This window comes from Sparus aurata, chromosome 7 (assembly GCF_900880675.1).
Source record: "Sparus aurata chromosome 7, fSpaAur1.1, whole genome shotgun sequence".
Classification (NCBI taxonomy): domain Eukaryota; kingdom Metazoa; phylum Chordata; class Actinopteri; order Spariformes; family Sparidae; genus Sparus; species Sparus aurata.
The window spans coordinates 29,771,743-29,794,348 of NC_044193.1; the positions used below are offsets into that span (position 1 = coordinate 29,771,743).

The 22,606-nt window shown below is 40.4% G+C and overlaps 1 protein-coding gene across 3 annotated transcripts in view; it reads right to left on the reverse strand.

Annotated features, from left to right (window-relative positions):
• The window catches only part of lamb2l (laminin, beta 2-like), a 67,183-nt gene that overhangs the window by 20,308 nt on the left and 24,269 nt on the right, over nt 1-22,606 (reverse strand). For 2 of the 3 annotated variants that reach the window (XM_030423624.1, XM_030423623.1), the window contains exons 3-11: nt 10,179-10,348; nt 3,250-3,382; nt 2,763-2,836; nt 2,181-2,369; nt 1,900-1,963; nt 1,383-1,585; nt 1,112-1,232; nt 650-838; nt 118-297 (exon numbers count right to left, since the gene is read on the reverse strand). In XM_030423624.1, the coding sequence (XP_030279484.1) occupies nt 118-297; nt 650-838; nt 1,112-1,232; nt 1,383-1,585; nt 1,900-1,963; nt 2,181-2,369; nt 2,763-2,836; nt 3,250-3,382; nt 10,179-10,348 (1,323 nt within the window). The remainder of the gene's footprint in view (nt 1-117; nt 298-649; nt 839-1,111; nt 1,233-1,382; nt 1,586-1,899; nt 1,964-2,180; nt 2,370-2,762; nt 2,837-3,249; nt 3,383-10,178; nt 10,349-22,606) is intronic. The other variant, XM_030423625.1, reaches the window with a different exon arrangement.

Genomic DNA, 22,606 nt, shown 5'->3' on the forward strand with positions numbered 1-22,606 from the left:
ATAGTGCCTGATGTGCTATTTACATATCTCAAATTTAGATTATGTGGTTTTATATTCCAAAAAAGGCCTGGTTCAAACATGAAGTATTTTCAGTTGCAGACAAGGTCAAAAACGTACGCTGACAACCCAGCTGGTCGTTCTGGCTGAGTCCGTAATAACCCTCTTTGCAGTCGTCACAGCGTGTGCCCTTGACATTGGATTTGCAGCGACACTGTCCTGCGATCATTCCCATGTCCAGGTCAGTGTGACTGTCACACACTCCTCCCTCCAATGAGCCGACTGGGTCACAGTCGCAGGCTGCAGGTCAGATGTCAAATGGAGATTGTAAGTCAAGAGGAAAAGAGGGTGAGGCAAGAACAAAAGGACAGAAAAGGGAGACCTGATTATATGAGTTAGAATAGAGTGATGAGGAAATTATTTTCAGACGGTTTTAACTTTATGATGCACATAACATCTGCAAAAGTGGGATTTATTTTGTTTCAAAAGCAGCATTAAGGATTTTGGTATTTTCCTAAGGCTGATCGTTGCGGGGTTGTTTAGTCTGTTGAAATAAGAACGTCCTTGAGGCCCACACGCAGAGCTGACCTTAAATTAGATGCCATTGTTCATCATGCCTTAAAACATTTTGTTCAAATAACAAATGACTCACCAACACAGACTTGTGGGTCCCTGATATCCCTGACATGGTCTTGATAGTAGAAAGGTTTGCACATCTCACAGTTGCGTCCCATAGAGTTATGCAGACAGTCGTCACACACTCCTCCGCTGACATTTCCAGTGGCCAAATACACCGCCATGTCGAAGTGACACTGGTTTGAGTGGCCGTTACAGTTACACTCTGGAGAAACAAGCAAGTTGAAATTGAATAAATAAAGACTAATTGGATGCTTAGGAACAATACATGTGTGCAACAATGGTCTCATATAAAGCATGATTTAATATTTCTCGGCCTTAAAAAAAACTTTGCCGCTAGTGTAGTAAGTGAGTGCAGCAAAGATGAATAGCATCACCCCTAATCTGCAGTTGAGTTAATTCTCATATCAGAATTTTGTGAGACAGAGTTTGTAACATGCATGTTTGTTTGTGTGTGCTTTTGTCTGTGTGTCCCCACCCCTGCAGGTGTGTGGGTTATCTGCCTCTGCTGGTCTCCATGGCAGGTCATTGTGAAAATCTCTGCAGCGCTCACAGTTTAGGCCTTCTGTATTATGTTTGCACACACAGCGACCATGGATCTGGCCAATCACAATGCAAAAAAATTATAAAGAACAAGGTCAGTGTTGATAGTGTCATTAATGATGGTGAAATACTGCGTCCTTATTCTATTAGTTTACAAAAGAGTTAACAATAGAATGACTTTTGTGTGATGACATTCGCTAGCTAACCATGCCGTTCTCCCGAGTGTCGACGCTGGGCACTGGGGCGCACTCTGAGGCGTGTCCGTAACAGAAGCAGCTCCCTCTGACCACCAGTTCATAGATGGCGTAGTAATATTTCTGCAGGACATCAAAGCGCCGGTCGAGTAGGTCATCTCCCAGAGTGTTCAGCTTGGTAAAGTTGATGCGCAGGTTGGTGATGCGCAGAAGCTCTGTAAGGGATGTTTAATTTGTTTCCATGACAAAACTGAATGCCTTAAGTTTGTACTTACTTCATTGTTTTATATTACAAAAATTATAATTATAGATGTAAAGGCAAAGAAACTCTGGGTGTGAGGTAGTGTGTAGTAGTCCAATTAAGAGAATTGGCAGAGACAGATGTAAAAATCATGAACTTTCATGAGCAGAAGTGATTACAGATTACAAACCAGTACTTGACATTTCCTGTTTTAAACCTCTGATGAGCACAGTTAAGCATATTGACAGTGTTAATGGTCCCTATTCCAAGTTCAAAGTCATCACTTACCTTGGATGTCCAAGCTGTAGGGATCTTTCACATGAATAGCAGGATCCAAAACTTTATAAATGACCTTGAAGAGCAGGTAAAAGATTTATCAGAGCTTCAGTTGATGAATACAAAACGCATTCCAATTCATATGAGGAGGACAGTCATCTCCATACAAATTATTCTTTAAATGTATGTCTGTGTTTTAAACCATTTATATTTACCTTCTGAAATGATCTTTATATAGCAGCTTAGTTATTGTATGAGTGTTCCTTATACACAGCCCCTCTTCTACTTCTTACCTCTCCATTAGTGGATGGTTCGATGTCGGAGTAACGCTCCTCACAGATTACATCATTGATGTGGTGCAGGCCATTGGCGGGAATGCTGGGAAAAGTCCTGGTACAGTTTGAGGCAAAATAGCGGTAGGGGCGCCATGTGCGTCCAAAATCAGCCGAGCGCTCGATGATCATAGCTGCAGGCCTGAAAGTCTGAGGAGGGAAAGAGAGAATCAGAGTCTGTTCAATGTCATCTGCACACACTCCGAGTATTTTGGTGTTATGATGTGATTTTACTGTTTAGAAACAGCACATGGGGATTATAGTGAGGCTTTTACTGTAAGTATAAATATAACACAGGTAATTTAATTATTCATGAACTACATAAAATAGCTGTCCAAGATTGATTTATCTGGATCGTGTGTTTGCTTTACTAACAGGATAATGGATTTGAGCCTGATGGAATGCAGCTGTCAAATTTCTGAGTGTACACAACAAACACAAACCTAGACAAGTATGCACCATGACATGCTTAAGCACACACAGTGTAGTCAACAAAGGACCACAAACACACTCATACACACTGAAACCCACATAGGTGCATACCTTGAATTTCATAATGAGATGTGTGAAGTGGAATTCAGCCTCCAGGTTCAGTCTGATGCTGACATTCTCCTGTCCTGTGGAGGAAGTAACTATCACTCAGCATCCGAACAACACATCTCATGTGTAAGTTTAGTTTCCTGAAGTCAAAATCGGCCAGACTGTTTAACTAAGGGAGACCTTTACATTTCTTTCTGTGCATTATTGTCTCTCCTTCAACATCGTGATTACATTACTATTTTTTCTCTTTTTCTTCTATCAGTATCTCAACAGCATTCTCGAGTATTTGGAATTAGATTTACAGTTAAGGATTTTGTAAAATCCCAGCAAAATGTATACGTTTGTTACCATCAGAAACAACGCAACAAGAACAAACACAGTCCTTGCACAAATATACTCTCATACATGTACGAGGACAGAGGCAGTCAGCTAAGTGCATCTACTTTTGTACTGTTATGGAGTAAATACACAACTCTTAATGCCCACAAACCATTGACAGACTGCCACCAGGTGTGGTTTCCATTGCGGTCCATGAGGTAGATGACGTTTTCGATGCGGTGGCTGTTTCTGTGGTAGTGGTCGTAACGATGCTGGGAGTTACACTCGAAACACTTGTCTGACTCCTGTCAAGGCAGAAAACACACATTTACTCTTTGAGAGTAAAGTTGAGGGCTCAGAACGTTTTCCTCAGATATGGTGATGAAAACATAATTGAAACACTTGAGTTGTGATAAAAAATAAAAAAAATAAAAAACTGGCAGACATTCAGGTTTTATAATTGAAGGACATTTAGATTTGTACCAAAACATAATAAACCACCTGCGGATGTTGCACTTCATGGTAAACATTTAAAACAACTTGCTGTGAATCCAAACAAACACTTACATGTACAGTGAGTATTCTGAAATGGATTAATCAGTAAGATATTGCTTCATTAAACTTTGTCTACACAGGTTGTGTCATGTGCATTTTGTACAGTGTTGTTCCATCCAGCCCCTATGATAGAGCTGTTTCCTCGGATGAAGGAAAGCTTTCATCTGTCAGGCTGAAATAATGTGCAGTGGTGTGCCAATACCAGTGTGAATGGGACAAAAGCCAGAGGGAACTGGATTGTGCCTCCACAGGGTCAAAAGATTAAAAAGGAAAAATGGTCAGGAGAGCAAAGAAAGCAAGAAAGCAAAGAAGTGGAGGAAGAGAGGAGAGGAGAGGCAGAGAGACAGTGGCAGGTGTGAAGAGTCTAGAGCTCTCTGAGCTTTTTGCCCTATATCATTCATGTGATTTTGAGTGTTTATTTGTCTCGAACAGATTACTTTAAAAGGCTGGCGACAGGCTGGACACAGGATGCGTGCAACTGAATTTCATTTTGGCATTCATGTTAACAGGTTAGTGCGTTCAGACTGAATGCCTGCAACAAGCTTCTCACGCACATGTCAAGTTTGGCTGTATCCTCGCGTCATCTAGAAATTCCGTGTCTCGCCTATTTTTACTGCGACACTCGACCTGAAAATGACCTGCAGACAATCATATGGACATCATGCCAGAATTTCATAACAGTTTTGATGTCTTTATGCGTAGAATATGCCACAGACATGAAGAGTATACACAAAACAAGTGAGGGTTTCTTTCCTGTGCACTCTCTTTCTTTCACTTTCACTTCCTCTCCCTTGCCCCTTCTCATTCCCCATCTGGCTCTCTTGCTCTTTCAGCAGGGTAAAGGAAAATCAAGTCATATTTATCGATAACTATTAAAGTTAAACCCTGTGTAAACACAAACACGTGAGCGAGCAACAGCAGCTCAGCAACGCAGTCAACACTCAGCACACAAGCATCCCGTGTGCTAAGCCTGTAACCTGCAGAGCAACAAGTTTACTTGTGTGTGTATCTCTTCTTTTCCCCTCTCCTCTGTGTAATGTTATGTACATGAATTAAAGTACATTTCCCCTCTCGCTCCAGTCAACAATCCTGTACATACATACCCGACAATGGAGGTAACCTCCATTAGTCACTGCTGCAGGCAGGTTGATAATTATAAAAAGTGAAAGCTGAAGATTAGAATCCGATGTAACTCTGGGTCTTTATTCCTCCAAAAGGTCTGACTCTTCACCTGACTCTCATCTCCTCCCTCCATTCTGCCAGGCCCTCCCATCACAACACCCAGCAAACATCTTTTATTTTGATGAGATTGGGAGACCCTTAGCAGCAGAATGTAAATATCGTGCATTAAAACAGCTTTCTCATTCTCATCGTGGCATTAAAAGAGATGCCAGCGAGTCGCCAGTCAGCAGGTTAAATTCTCTGGCAAACAGAACACTTAACTGGATTGAGCTATCATTGAAGACATTGCTCACACCTGTGCTTTTCCTGCTTTGAGAGTTTTGTCAAAAAAGAAAGATACAAGAACCATGCAACAACGGAATAAAATGTCAAGACCTCTGTGTGTGCTTATGGGTACACAGAGGGCATACAGACTGACGTAAATGTTGCATCCACAGCATCAATGATTAGGGAGATTATAAGGGACCCTGTGTGGCACTGACATTAACGGAAGAGGAGGACGAGCGAAGAATGGAGGGAAAATGCCTTCAATGTGACAAAGTAGAAGGCAGAGGGAGAGAAGGAAGGGTTTGGAGTCAAAGGGCATGGGAAACATACATGAATGTGGGGACCAAGGCCAAGAGCAAGAACTTGAATGAAGGAGTGTACTAGAAAAGCTAGAAAGGGTGGCTAGAGTAAGGATGGTGCAGGTGAGAGAAGTGGGTATGCAGTAGAGAGGGGTCTCACACAGCTCAGCAGGGGTGAAGGACAAAGGCAGGGGCCTGCTGAGTGCGAGAAAGGGGCTGAGATAGGGTCAAAGGGGGTACATTTGAGAGGGGGCCATGAAGAGGGGAGCAAGGGGGTAAACAGGCAGAGGAGGGTACGTTTTTCGAGAGAAACAGTGGATTCCAGGGCAGCGTTTCTTAATTAGGTTGTTGTCATGGGTGATTAAGCTGCTAACAAGAACATGGCTGTTAAATAGACCTGAGAGAACTGAAAAGGAATGCCTAAAGTGTGCTGGAAGTGGTGTGTCTTTATGGATGCGTGCATGACCACATGTGCACACACGCCCACTTGTACATGGGTACGTGTGAGTGACTGTGTGTTTTTTACATGCATGCTTGCCTTCTTCACCCCCCCTCCCTAATCCCAACAAAAATCGCCAAAACTCTCAGCTCAGACCCCGGCAGCTGAAATGGCATTCTTCTCTGTGGCCCATCCATCCTAACACAGTGTCCTCATTAGAGAGCCTTTCTGTGACAGCACTGGGTATTCACTACTGCTTCTTAGTGTTTACAGTAATTGAGGTCTATGAGCAAGAAAAGCATTTCTGTAAAGAAAAAAGTTTAAGTTCATGTTTTTGGTGTTCATACAAGTAAAATAACATTTATATGAATCTTCTCTTACTTTGAAATTGTTAAAGCTTCATCTGGTACTTCTGGTCTGGTCTAAACTTGTGTGGCTTGCAGACCCTCCCTCCCTCCACTGAGCTCTTATTTATCGCCCATTAGTCAAGCCTGCTCAGTACAACTATAAGGCTTTCTGCTCCAACAATGCACTGAAGTAAGTCTGATGTTGATTCGAAAATGTCTTTGTCACACCCCAATGGTGGCCTTAAAGAAAAAGTGAACCCCACCTCCCTCATTCAGTTTCCTTTTCACCTCATACCATTTTCACACTAAAATTAGCATGTATATAAAGGTTGTTTTATTTTCAAAGCAGGTATACCTGCTAAAAGTAGGCGATTGACTAATTTCCTATGAAAGTAGATGGGTTTACCTTTCTGTTTTTTTCCTGGTAGTTTCATGTTTAATGTCACAATGCAGTAGAAAATTGGGAACAGTAGAAAGCAGCATGGAGGCCAGTGACAATGTTACGGTTGTTCCCTTTTAATATCTTTTACTTCAGACTCTGTAAAAACTCAACACCGTCTGAAGAAGCATCCTTCCTTCAACTTCAAAGCGTTTCATATTATCAAGGTCGAAAGGGGCGAAAATTTGCGGGTGCAACCGGGTGTTTTTCAGTCACTTTCCATCTACAGAGTCATTTGACACGGGAATAAATAGCGATTGTGTCCTTCCCCAGTGATGACAAAAACACGTGTCAGTGGCTCTTAGTGGATAATTTTTCCAATGTAAAAAGAGAATTAGTTACAACTGTTGAACTGATTTCCCTGCCGTTACAACAGTATCTGTTGTCTCTGTTGATCCCATGTCTCTGACTACCTCTGCAACATCCATTTCTTTTTCATCATTTACCATCCCATTTTTCTTCCCTTTTCTTTTTACTTCTCTTGCCATTGACGCTTGCCTAATGTTACACTTTAGTTTCACTCTTCCAGGTGGGTGTAAGGAAACAAATGAGGGGCCTTTTAAATGTCTTCAATGCAATCGACTCTGCAGTAGCTACCTAAAAACACTGCTTTTCCTTCCATAAAAAACATGCAATCTGATCTCACAAGGAACAAAAAAGAAGAAGGATGTCAAACACAAATGATTGATGAGCTTGTGGACATTTAAAAGCTGTGAGACAAATGTTCAGTGTGGGCCTCTAACAGACCAGCACCTGGATTTATGGCACAACAAGTTGTCACCATATCCCGCCCCTCATTGTAACAGAGGGCCTCTCACCATCAGAGAATGTCAATCATGTTCACCTGGAAATTGACACTGTTTGATTTTCCTGCCCTGAGGCAATGAAAGCACAAGCACATACATGTAGTTGCATGAAAACACATGAGGAATGGAGGTCAGTGTGACATTGAACACATCTGGGTTCATTTCAGAAAGTTAGATGAGTTAGAAAAGCAAGAACTGCATACTGTAGAGGTGAAGGAGAGACTAGACAGGATGTTGGTCATCACACAAGTGTGAACTAAGGGTGTAAAACAAAGTTACAATCTCTATGTATAGCTGTATCTGTGTCGGTTTATTACACAAAATATCGCAAAATAATGTGTGGATTCATGCTGGAAGTGGGTGGGGCCTAAAAACATTTTGCTTCATTCTTTGAGTGAAATTGCTTTCTGCAGCCATTTACTGTATATTACAGCAGCACACATGTCTAAATGTTGTCTCAATTAAAGCTGTCTAACTGTTAATCAGGAGAGATGCACCATTTTATTCGCCTAACAACGGTATAGGACAATATGCGTGTGTTGAGTAACATGGGCATTTGGGCAAATAAGGTGGAATTCACTGATGTCAGTAGGCGCTGTTAATCTGTCACACCGCATTCAATCTGCACTGGGTACACACCATGTCCAGCCCCGGCTCACTGCAGACTGTGCATTAATCTCTTCACATCTCTGACAAAGTGTTTTTGTTTTCAAACAAAAGTAGGTGGTGTGGGAGTTTTACACTGTGTCTGAGAAGGATCAGCCACTTGCAGATTGCAACATATTCCAGTGACTGCATGAACTCCTTGGTGAGAGCCCTGAGAGGTCTTTTAAGAGACGGCTGACATGGAACATCATGTTAAAACAACAAAGACTGCATAATTAGAGGTTGTAAACAAACTCTGCTCTAACAAACTCTGATCCCATTTTCTGCACCCCGAGTTTACTGATAACCAGCTTTAAGGAACGCTACTTTGATTGAGCTGTTAAACAACATGCATACAGCAGCCTTCTATGCACTAAATCAATTTCAAAATCATATCGGCCAAGCTTTAAAAAAATAAAATAAAATAGAAATGACGTGTTTCCTCTCTTGTGGTCAACTTTGACTGGTAATCACTGGCCTCAACTGACACTTTTATCACTGAGTCATTCAAGGTGAAAACAGTGAGAGACAGAGAGTGTGTGTATGACTAAGGTGTGGCTGACTTGTGTGTCTACACCTGGGGCCTGATACTGAAAGCGCCAGGGGGACCTGCTCATGGAAACCGAGCAATAGACAAACAGACGAACAGATGAACAAATGAAGATGGAAAGGTGGAGACTGAGGGATGAAGATGGATGAATGCATGAATTAGAGAACAAACAAGCCATCCCATTTTTCCTTGCATTGACTACAGGGTGCCACACATTGAAAAGGGGCTTGTTGCAGGGTGCTGAGAGACCAAACAGGCAGGTGGGAGCGCTGAACAGAAAGTACATGAAAAACTTTCAAACACAAGGAAAATTGGGCTTTTATTGTAGCAGCGATTAAAATGCTAAATGTGGAATAATCAATGAAAATTACAGCAAGTAAAAGTGCACTAGAAAGTGAAAGAGGTATGATTAGCCTATGATTAGCAAGACACTCTAACGGGAAAATCAAAATCAGTCGAGGGCTGCTCGATTATGGCAAAAATCATAATCACGATTATTTTGATTGATATTGTAATCACGATTATTAAAGACGGTTATTCATTGATTTGAGAACAAGCACTTATTGAACTTTGAACTCTGGTATTTCTTTTAACACGATAAGTTTGACCTGAAAAACAAGAAAAATGCAAATAAATAAGAGAAAAATATATCAATAAAATTAATGAAATAATATGTAAAAAATAAAAAAATAAACACTATCCCGGTGCGGCTCGACCATAGGTCCGTAGTGGTGGCAAAATATAATGCTGTTGACACTTCTCTTACAACTTTTCCGCAACATTCGTCATAAAAGGCAGGCAGCGCAATTCTGCTGAAATGGTGACGTGATGGTAACACATACCGCTTGTCCAATGTGTTAAACAGTTTATTGAACCCTGAGTCCCTAACGGTGTTGATAGGGCACATGTCTTTGGCAATCATGTATGTGACGGCATCCGTTATTTCTTTATGCCTGTGGGAGCTGGGTGGATATGCGGTGGCATTGTGAAGTGTGTCCTTAATTGAGGACTGTGTGGCGGTGGCAGGAGTCGAGTCGAATAAATTGGTCGAGTTCCCTTGAGGTGCAGACACGGTCACGAGACATATCTTGCACAATATCTGTTTGTTCCGAGTCAGACTCCTTGAAACCGAAGTGTTTTCACACCACAGAATTCGCTTTACCTTTCTTCCCGACCAAAGGCTGCATTTCTGCCATCTTCTACCACCTTCTTCTGCACGTTTTTTCAAAACACGCACCGGCAATACGCACCGGCAATACGCACCGGCGTGGCTGAAAGCGAAAAATTTCAGCCGGGGCCAGGGCGGAGTGCACAGGTGGAGATGGAAGGGTTCGCCACATTTACCACATAAGACACGGCGTGCAGCAGAATGATCGTTTTATTACAATTATCTTGTTTTCATGATCGAGGGAAGGCAAAATCGAAATCGAAATTGAAATTCAATTAATCGCCCAGCCCTAAATCAGCCAATATTATCAGTTGCTGGCGCTCATAGATTAAATGTGGACTGTGGACACTGAAAGTGTAACTTATGGTACCTCATCTTGAATGTGTGTTAATGTGAGTCCTGACCTGCAGATGGCTGACAATGCAGTAGTGCTCAGGCTCGGTCAGGCCGCAAGTAGAGGTGGCAGATAGGTTGACACCCCGTCCAATTAGAAGGTTTCCTGTCGCAGGGTAACAGCTTCCCTCCGTGCAGCCATGAGGGCCTGACGGGAGCTCCTGTCCAAACACACTGAGAGCTGCGAGAGGAGGGTAGAAACAAAATATAATATTTTTATTTTATTTTAATCATGAATTGTTATCCTACTTAGTGTGCTACCAACTTTAAATGTGAAGCTATAATCATGTGAAAAAATCCAGTGAGAACATCTAATTGTAATCACATCATGTCATTTAAAAGTGAGTAATGATTAGTTGAGGGGTATGAGCTAGCTTAGCTTAATAGCTTCAAGCTGAAGTTCACTGGATTCAAGGAGTTCAGGCTTCATAGGTATCCAAAGTGTTTTTGATGCTTTTTTATAAGAAATAAGCACATGCTTTAAAGAACCAGCATCCATGTGTTTTTTGTTATATAAAGAAAGAAAGAAATTCCGAATTTTTACATTTACAATATTAATGAGGTGATAATACAGGAAAATAAGTCCCCAGAATGATCTTTGAAGCCAGAAAGGTGGCAGGGTCCCGCCACATATAAGCAAAATAAAACAGTTTGAAATTGTGTTGTCCTTTAAGGTCAGTTTGTTTATTTAGTTTAGTCAGTCAGGAAAAAGGAACACAGTTTGTTCATTTAGTTTGTTTATGCTTAAAACCTCTCTACTGATTAAAATGTGTTCCACCAAACTACATACTGCTCCACTGAATTTTAATTCAGCAAACAAAAGACACATGCCCACTGTGTTGTAGAAAAGTGTGATTATCTGCTCCAATGTAAGCTGCAATACATGTTCAGCTAACTAGCTGAATACCTACAGTGGTGACAAAGAATCCATTCAAAGGCAGAATATCATTAACTAACTGCATTAGTTTGTGGGGTAACAAGTTAAGATAAAGAACCCTATCCATGACTGTCACCTCCACTGTTTTATGTTCCCCCACTGTAATGAAGCCAGCAACACATGTCTACAATACCAGAGAAAGCACGCTACATTTGTGGAAGTAGGATCTAGGGTTGGGCCAATGGACGATGCCATGAAGAGTTGTTGTTGTTTGTGACATGTGGGGAGAGGAAATGAAAATAAGTATGATGCTGCTCAGTGCACTAACATTACAACTCCATGTCCTGTTATTATTTTCCTTACAAAAGACACTTAAATTTGTGGCAGCAGTATTTCTTTTCCCGCTGGCAGTCATGTCGTTTTTTATACAGTACAGCTGAAGAGGGTGACAGGAAACAGGGTGAGAGAGAGGGGGAGTGACACGCAGCAAAGGGACCCAGGCCGGGCGCCCCGAGGAGGACACTTTTAAACCTGGCATATAGAGATATATGCCGGTGGTAACAGGACTATATTCAGTGTGCAATATAACCAAGAAATAAACTTGGATGCTGAAAAACTGTTTTGCACCCAGCTAACAATTCTAATTGGACTAAATAGGCACCATGATGGCATTTGGTATCTAGTTCTAAATCTATGATCATGGGGACTTGCATCAACCGTTCTGAGCTGCAGGCAAATAAAATACCAACCGCACCAGCTAAACTTAACAGCTGTGAAAGAGATCAAATTCAACTTTACCACAACATCACCAGCACTTGCAGCTCATATGCTGCCTGCACTTTAATTAGGCAAGTTTCCCTGCTCTTCCTACTTTGTAACAAGATCCATCTGGCATAGCTAGATGGAATGAAGACAATGATAAATGTTTAACATTGTCTGTAGACTGATAATTCCACCAATATTTATTAAGTAAAGTTGCCAGTATAGTAAAGTGTTCAGCCAGGGTATCTCTATGTGTTCCCTGAGCATCTACGGTAAAATGTTAGTCCTCCTCATAGACAGCAGGTCTGGCTACACAGAAACATGGTGTTGTATTAATAATAAGACCATTGTTGTGGTTTAATTTTGAAGACGTTGCTGACATCCCAGAAACAAATTGCCATAATGAACTTGTAAGCAGAAGCACATTAACTACAGCACTTTTAAATGTTTTGGCCCTAGTCCCTCAAACTCTCTCTCTCTCTGCTTCATTGAATCTGAACAAAAGGCCTCATCAGGGTTATGCGAGAGACAGCAAGAGTATGGGGCAGAGAGAAAGACAATAAGATAGAATATGGTAAAGAAAAGCTGAAAGATGGACAGAAAAAATATGTGGACACAACGAAAATTAGAAGGCTTGCAAAGGGGGTTTAGCAGAGTTTACAAACCAACCACTAGAGCCCACACTGCAAAAACTTGACACAATACAGAGAGAAATGTTTTAAATTCACACACTGTAGATCTCAACATACAGATGTCTAAGGAGAAGGAAGGAGATAATAATGTCTGGAAGCAGGCAGATTTAGCAGCAGTGATTTACTCAGAAAGAAATGATCAGAAAATGTGTTTATTAGTGTTCAAAAAGTGCTCAGCCACATGGAATATGAAATAAAAATAAAGCGATTTCTGTGCCTGCATAAAAAACGGCTCCACTATCAGCAGTGCACAGAGTGATACGGTTTGATACAGAGATACCGGAGGACCTTTCATCCAGTAGATGTTCCAAAAACAACGGGGCAGCAACATGTTGAGGCATGATGGGAGAAAATTGGATCGGCTCATTTGGAATCATAAGCATCCTCTGTCTAAAAATGCATTTCTACATCCAACAGACTACAGTATCTCTAGCGTTCGAAAAACACAAGTGCCCTGTGCAGCCCAACTGTGAGTGTGTTCACTGACACATATTTTCATACTTGGGAAGATAAAAACTTAAGTATGTATCTTGAAGAGGCAAATATATTCCCACAATATCACAATCTTGAGTAAATTTGGGTCTTAGATATATAATAAGGCAATTATCCTCAATGCAAAATAATGTCAATCCCAATACAAGATTTTCTGGATCAGTGGTTGTTTCCAAATTAATTTCAGAATTCTTTGAATATCTTTAATAATAATAATAATAATATTACTATAATTATCGTTGTTATATGAGCTTGTGATGAGGGCTATTATCCAGCCTTTTAAACACTTTTTTCAGTTAGTCAGATCTGGTTTTAGAGAGCTTAATGACAGAAAGGCGAAAATCCTAGCCAGAACAGTAGTGTCAAGGCTGGCAATATACAGTATACAAGAATGAGGCCTTTTAAAAACTCACATCAGAAAATATAGATCAAGATTCTATAGTTTTCATACTCCCTGTGTGTACAATTTAATCATTTTGAAATAAAATAGATTTTGTTCTGATGATCATTAAAATCATTAAAATACCTTTAAAATACTTCTGTGCATATGTCATGCTAATTCTGTGATAAAGAACAAAAGATTTTCTCTGTTGAAGCTATAACAGAGTACAGCTCCTCCAGTCCTTCTGCAAACACACACACACACACACACACACACACACACACACACAAATGTCTATAAAAGTCTTGGCTCCAGTTCAAGTAAAAGATTGAACAGATTTTCTGAATTCCTGTGAAACATTAACAATGCTTGACTGACAATGCTGCTGATAAACTTGCCAGTACACAATCAGCCTGTAATGTTTTTCTACTGCATGAATACAATATATCATAAATATAAAAAAGGATCAGAGTAAATTGAAAACCTATTTACACACACTGTATAGGCAGGTGCACATATGTCTAGTGTACCCATGCAGAACTGCACATAAATGGGCTGAAAGGCAATCTTGTGGACTGTAGATAAGATCAAACACACCCTGGTCAAACATAAAACACAAGGCAGCACTGCAACACTGAAACTCAAGTATCAAATATAAAGATACAAGGCTGTAAAAAAAGAATGTATATCATTCATAAACACATTTGAGGAGAAGTAGAGAAGTTCTTTTCTAAAGCTGAACTTTATACCCAGTGGTTCCACCACTCTACTCAAACAACCCCTTCAAGAATATAAAAACAGGGAAACTGACTGAGAGCTGTAGCTGAGTCTCACCTGACCTCACTGTACAGGTATGACATTTCACAATGGGTTCACTTACTGGTCAAATAATCTGCCCTAGATAAGGCATCATGATTTACAGAACATACATGTAAATCTTCCTGCCATGAACACAAAAACAACTGGGTTATATGGCTTAAATATAATATTGCAATATGTTGGGCTTCATAAATGCTGAGACTGGACAATAAAACAAATATCACAATATGTTTTACCAAATACCCCGATATTGATATTGTGACCATATTGCATGGATGAATATTGGTACTTTGACAAAATATTAACAAAATGAGATATTGATACATTATCATTACTAATGTGGTAATAATGACTAAAGATGGAATTTGTAAAACAGTCTGGTACCTTCAGAAAATGATTTCAACTTTTGAACCAAGAAAAGTGGTTAAGCCATGTCAGATCATAACGATATCCAAAATCTAAGACCATATATAGTCTCATATCAAATAATCAATATATTGGCCAGGAATAATCTCAATAAGGTGGATATATTCTCATATTGCCTGTCCCTACTTTAGACTTTAACTATCAATGTCTCGGACAAGTTCCTCACTCAAGTAACTGGAGTTCAATGCGGCTGTGGTTAAACTTGATTTGTTGTCTATAACACATTTTTTTGAATTAGAATGATTTTATTCTTACATCTTCTTCCAAATTTCCATAATCTCATTTTGGTGCATGCTTTTGTATTTGCCAATACAAAGTTAAAAATAAATACATAAATGTAACAGGGAAAAACTTCACACAAGGCACAATTTATTATTTATGAAAAAGCCCTACAGGGCGTGCAGGTGGTTGAGTGGTTAGAGCGCATGCCATAAACGCAGCCGTCCCCGGTTCAATTCCGGCAGGAGGTCATCTGCTGCATGTCACATCCCCCTCTCTCTCCCATATTTCCTATCTGTCTGCTGCTTAATAAAGGTGTCTATGCCAAAAAATCTTAAAAAGAAAAAGCCCTACAGCATGAAATCAATTTACTAAAAAGATATCATCAGAATTACAGACACTTTTCTACAGCACGTTACCACTTTATTGATTTAACTTTGCTTCGGTTTGTGGCACTAAATCTGCTTTGGTTGTTAATCAAGACATTTATCACAATGGTATGCACTGAAGTAACCCAGTCCAAGTGATTTAAGCGACATCCAGACAGCCTCTCCCAACACTCTGCCTCGACACGTTACCCTCAGTAGTCACAATTTACCCACAGTCTTAATTAATAACTAAGGTTGATCATGTTTAAATAGACCACACATGTATGGAATGTAGGCCATTTACACGAGATCTTTGTCTAATAGCTTTCTGTCAGACTATGCTGCATCAGAAAAGAATGGTGTTTGTGTTGATAATTACAAGCCATAGCCATCATTATCATCCAGGCACACACTCATTTGTTAAAGAGCCTCATTTTTCATCAGACACTTCTGACATCTGAGACGTAACAGAAGTGTTCATCCCCTCTCTGTGTGGGCTGAAGTAAACATATCCTTTACTCGGTTTTTACCTGTCCCAACTAGCATAGAGAACATCATGCGCATTTTCATGCATGCATTGTACACATTTAGTGGTACTGCATGCATGCGTGTAACAAACTGTTGTCATCATTTTTGTTTATGACTTTATTTGCACTAGTTAATGCATTAGTTTCCATTCATATATTGTACAGATTTGTTGCAATTAGTGTGTGCTTGTGAGATATTTTAAACACTAGACCCGACAAATTTAAGTGCTGAGATGGCTATAAAGCACAACAATCACACACATGTAGCAGCAGCGGGGAGAGGAGCTTTGAAAGGCTCATTCAAACTCAAGATTAGATACATCTACACATACGGAGCACTCTGTCACGTTTACCTCGTCTGTATTTGTGCAATAGTAAAGATCATTTTAAGTCTATATGAATTATTACTCTTCATCAGTCAATACACAAGCTCAGGCATCAGTATCAAGAAGATAAGATCTCTAATATTCAAGACATTTTTCAGGATAACAACACCTAAGAGGCAAGAGAAAAAAAATAATAAACCTGCTGAGAAACATTTTAACAAACCGAAAAATGTGCCTGACACTGAACCATACTGTGTATTTTGCACTAGAGCATCAATGAGTGTATACAGATGTTGTTTGACACCAGCTGCTTTAGTATTTGATTAGAGTGTAGAACATGGCAATGTAACACGCACACACAAAACAGATAAACAAAGGGGAAGAGATGCATGTAAACACACCTTGGGGCATCTGTGGAAAATGTTATTCATTAGAGAAACCATCCCAGGTGTCAGCGTGATGGATGCAAGCATGCAGAGGGTTTTCACATCCAGCATTCAGCATTGATAATGACTGATAAGCTCTGACATCCAGGTTTTTTGTTGTTTCATCAGCTAAAGGTGTTTCTGCACTGCACATCTCAGAGATCACATGTCAAGCTTGCAATCAATCAGCACAACTTTTTACAAACGGGCTCATCTACCATCAAAAACATTACACCCTGTGCCAGCTTTTATAAGCTGCATACAGAGTGAATCACTACTATGATATATTATATCAATAATTAGGAGCAGATTAAAGTATAAGATATTAGAACTTTCAACTCAAGTCATAAATCTAAACTACTTCAGCCTAGTCAGAGCATTCTTTATCTTATTTTGACTTATCTAATCTTAAAAGAGTCAAATTCTACCTGAAACAGGTGTCAGCCTGTTCGCTGTGGACACTATAAATGTAGGTTGATTGATATGTTTAAGCTCTTTCAGTTTGAGTTAATAAAGACTTTAGGTTTCAGAAATATTTCCGCTGTTCCTTCCATTCTGTTTAAAGTAACACTAGTTTTAGTGCTTGCGCTGGGGCGTGTGGTCTGACCAGTATTTAGAGGCCTTGAAGGCCAGTACCATCATCTTGAACTGGATGTGGGCTGCAACAGAAAGCCAGTGGAGGTCACGGAGGAGGGGGTAGACTGAAAAAAAGGCACACTGCAACAGTTTAGTCACAGAGGCTGGGAGTCAGGCAGCCAAGAGCGAGTTGCAGTAGTCCATGCAGGGGATGACCAGTGCTTAGACCAGGAGTTTAGTTTCATCCTTTGTGAGGAAAGACCGGATCCTGCGAATGTTTTAGAGGGAAAATCTGCAGGATTGGGCCACAGCAGTGATGTTGGTGGTACAGGATGTACTGTTGTCGCGGATTACCCCCAGGTTCCTCGCAGTCGATGAAGACGATACCGTGACGTCCTCGACAGTGACTGACAGGTCCATGCGAGGACAGTCTTTCCAAGGGACGAAGATGAGTTGATGATTGAACTTAAAGGAGAACTTCGGTCGATTTAAACATGCAGCTTCATTGCTCAAGCTACCCTTGACTTGCCAGTACCGAAGACGCGAAAACATTTGGTCCAGCCATTACAGAGCTCTGTGAACAGAGATTTAGCATTGAACGCTAACAGCATGGGGTCAGAACTTTACACTGTGTTTTAAGCGTCTTAACATGCTCCACATCTCACACCAAAAGTTATGCAACATCAGCAGACACCTTAGCACACAGCACTGTAGCGTGTATGACTCAAACTGAATAAAAAAGTAGTTAAAACAGTGTGTTTGTGCAAGGAGCTACTTACCTGTTTGTTGACCAAACTAGTCAATCCGTCGAGCGTGCACTTACTCCCTCACTGGCAGAGACGGAAACGTAATCCAGCATTTTCGTGTTTATGTTCATAATGTACATGTCCATGTTACAGCCTGTCATGAGCCATGAGCCTTACAATAGCCTGTTAAGCCTGTTAAGTGCACACTCGGTGGATATGCTAGTTTGGTCTAGCTACCGGAACACACGGATGTCAACAAACAGGTAAGTAGCTGCTTGCACAAACACACTATTTTAACTACTTTTTTATTCATTTTGAGTCATACACGCTACAGTGCTGTGTGCTAAGGTGTCTAAGATGCTCTGTAATGGCTGGACAAAATTTGTTCGCGTCTTCGGTACTGGCAAGTCAAGGGTAGCTTGAGCAATGAAGCTGCATGTTTAAATCGACCGAAGTTCTCCTTTAAGGTGATGCGAAGTTGTCCAAGCAGAGATGTCTGCCAGACATTGCGTAATGCACGTTGTAATGTGGGTGTCGTAGGATGGGGGAAAGGACAGTTGGTTGTCGTCTGCATATCAGTGGTAAGAGATTCCATATGATTGTAGAGCCTAGTGATCTATCGTATAGTGAAAACAGAAGTGGTCGACTGAGCTTTAAGGGGTCACCAGTTTCCAGAAAGCAAGGTTTAGACAAGGAGCAATTTCACATGACCTGAAAGGTGCGACTTGTCAGGTATGATGTGAACCAGGTTAGAGCAGCTCCTTATCTCTGAATTCAGCTTCCGTCAACAAATTTCAACACCCTAATGTGTTTCCTCATCACATGCTTACATATAAAGGAACCCAGCAATTTTAAAACTCAGGATTAAATAGTGCCAATTGATACTGAATAAAACTGACATTGTGATATTTTAGGTTTCTGCAATATATAATGCATTGAGAAATAGTTCAAGAATTTCATCAGGTAACTTAATTAGCTCTGCTTTGATAAACTGATCAAGAATAAATGTGATTGGTGGTTTGCCAAGAACCATTCAATCAGACTTAATTATGTTGTATCAGACTGACTCTTGTAGATGTGTGCAAGTTCTGCTTTTGTATCAAGCAGCAAAAAACAGCAGGCTCCTCTGTGGGGAGGGGCTTTGAAGACAGGGCTGCAGCAGCAGAAAGGAAGAAAAAGGGACCTGGGATCATTCAAATATTCAGGCTAAGACCACTCCAGACTGCAGCTTTAAGTTGGCAGTTTCCAACCCTAACACACATGAATACAGTCTTCATCCAGTTAATAATTAACAAAGAGACTGACCCAGATACCTGTGTGTATAATAATCAGTCTCCATGTCAGTGTGTTTGGGAGGCTAAAGTTAAAGACAAGACTTTATAAAATCACCATAAAGTATCTTGAGAGGCCAAAACACAGGCGCGGCCCTTTTCAAAAATGCCATTCAGTCACCAGTTAACCAATTCTGCCTCAGATCCAGTGCTGCTGTCAGTAGTCCATCATTTACTACACATTCCACAAATACTCCAGGTTCTCACAGAGTTTCCAAAACCTAAAAGCTGAACATATAAACTGGCAGCTTGAATGAGCTGTTCTGTTGCACATCATAAACAAATGTCAATACTGGACAGTAGGTGTGGATAGATGACAATCGCCACATTCTAACTGCCCTCTTAGTGCGGGGATCATTCGCCAATTCTCTGCATCCTCCTCTGTGTGAAAGTGTTTGTCTCCTTCCAGTATTGTGACACTGCAGTTACTGTCTTGAAAAAAATCACTGTGACTGTCAGCCTTCCTGACTGAGACTTCAGTGAACTTCCCCCCAGAAAACAGCATCCCTCCATGCGACAGACAGAGTCAGAAAGTGTTCTGTTTACTGACAGCAATTATCTAATTATGTAATTCAGGGCGAAAAACGTAACTGTCACTTTCCAGGATGCATGATGGGTTAGTATCTCAATCACATCACATTATAACAGCATCCATATGACTATAAACAGTCAGTGGGTACATGTTTAGGTTAGCAGGAGGACACTGGCTAATGCTTCAGTGGACAACTGCTTTTATGATAGTGTGATGTATGATGATAATGGGACAGTCCCAACTTTTTTGTGCATCCGCACCAACAGGGATTTGCACTAAGACTGAATTTAGGTATTCGATTGTGGGAAAATGTTTAATTCCGTCAGCATACACAGAATGACAGAGTCCATTCTAGTTGAAAATCCCCATGAACCATTGCTCTTTCAAAATTAATAAGTGTGTGAGTATCAAGAGAAACAAAATTCAGAGGTGAAACTGAACAAAGCGGGCAACCTGTTTCCAGCAGGAGGCAGCAAGCCCAGATGTTTCATACAGGTATATTCAACTGACTAAAACAAAAAACATAGAATTAATCTCCTGCATTTTATGCGGAACGGATTGCCTTTGCAGTGGCAGATTTATTTAACTTGGAAGTCTGTATTTATTGCTTCCACCATCAACAACCATGGCAACACCGAATGCACCAAACTTTCCAAAAGAAACATATAATTACCTTTGACACCAAGTTCTAATCAAATTGGAAATCTTTGCTAATTTGGCACAGTTTTCTCAATACATGTCTGAGATTTCACATTCATCAGAATGCGAAGCCATAAAGTCACAATGACCATGACCCTTGACCTTTAATCATCAAAATCTAATCAGTTCATCCTTAAGTCCAAGCAGATGTTTGTGCCAAATTTAAAGAAATTCCCTCAGGGCATTCTTGAGATATCCCCATTCACAATCATGGGATGGATGGACAACCCGAAAGCATAATGCCTCCAACCACGGCTATCGCTGAGGCAAGAGAACTGCGTCTTCCTGAATTGCTTCTTGAAGAAATTAAAAAGCTCAAATCTACTTCTGAATTCGATGGCAGTCACATTACATTCACCATGCATTTAAACTCTAACCAAACAGACTCAAAATGTCAAAAACCAAATCACTAAAGAAACAATCCTGGAATTGCAAACTTAAAGCATAAAATAATAATCATGATAAAAAACTTTTCTTAAAATCAGATTTTCTCCTATATTTCTGGTAATGCCCCAAACAACCCTGCGACAAAGGGCAATGTAAACAATATAACTATCATAATTAAGAGTCGACCATATCAGTGAAAGTTCAACTAAAGGACCCTGACCAATCACTGCAAAGTACACATATTTTCAACAGAAATATCTAGTTATAGGAGTTAATTCAATGAAGTAAATTTGGTCTTGATCAGTTTAAACTTGAAGAAAGGGATGACAGGGATGATAGTTTTTTTTTTGGCCATTTATGGCTTTATTGATAGCTCAGCTGAAGATATGACAGGAAACAGGGGGAGAGAGAGGGGGAGTGACACGCAGCAAAGGGACCCGGGCCGGGAGTTGAACCCAGGTCCGGTGCAGAGCCTCAGCACATGGGACGTGCGCTCTACCAACTGAGCTAAACGGCGCCGCAACAGGGATGATAGTTAATATGTTTGGGACGAATATAAATCTTAACATTCTTAACAATAAACCTGTGTAGAAATCGGCAGGAGCTAATGGAGATGAAAGAGCTAAAAGAGCTAACGGCGCTCAGGCTAATTGCCCAGCAGGACTAAGAGCTTCTGTTAGATTAACAAAGTCTTAACATTAAACAGAGAATTGCCATTTAATGTGACAACATTAAAGTTTATAAATGTAGTTCATGAATGTACTGAAGTGCCTCAGCTAGGTAGACTTTCGAGGTAGAAGTACTTTGAATGCTAATACTTTCAACTTATAACTCTAGATGATGATAACAACTAAAGATTTAGAACATTCATTTTGGGCCAGTTGACATTGACTTTAAGTAGTAAAAATTGTTTTTCGGGGGATGTGGCAGAAAGAAATGTTTGGAGCCATAACTTGGTCCTAGACAAAAGCAACCACATTGCTGAAATGTCACTGAAGAAGCATTGTAATGTTATTCTTCTCTGTATTGTGGCAAATCAAGTATGACATACTTATTATTATCATTTAGGGTCACCCCTTCATTTTGACTGGACAGAAAGGTGGCGCCAACTCAACGAAGGAGAGTTAAATTGTCACTTAAAACCTTTCACTTCCTGTTTCCTGAAGTAAACACAATCCAGAACAAACATCTGTGGTCACAGCTCAATCCTGTGATTATTGTGCATGAAATAATGATAGATTAGATCGAATGGCAATGTACAGGGAGAGAACATGAGGTGTGAGGATTTCCATCTGCTGTGAGTCTACTGAGGTAATAACAGGACATACTTTATGATGAAAAATCTGTTCACAGCGGCTTCGGTAATAATTAACACATTTTACATGCAACCCTGCTGTTGCTGCACCACTGAGGAGGGACTGACGAGCGAGTCACATGACACACAACATGAGTTTGTATTTGAATGATAACACCATGTCCTGCTGCTGAAAGTGCAGCAAGTTTAACACTGGTCTCTGTGTGATGATGTTGAGATTTTGACTTGCTTTCAAAAGCCAGTGATATTAGGCTTTTCTCTCTTTACTATTACATGATATCCAAAGGCAGCAGCAAAATCTTTATTTCAAAAACTAATGTGTAATCGTAATGCTCCACTGTATATGGAGTAGGACAACAGCACAACATACTGCTGTTATAACCTAGAAAGGTCCCTTTAATCCCCTGCTGATGGCCATATCACCAGGGTAACCAAATGATCTTAGTTTTCATTTTCTTAAAAGTAGGGTTTTGTAATTTATTTTAGAGCCATCTTTCATCATATCTTTATAAAATCTCTTCACATCCTGACAGTAAAC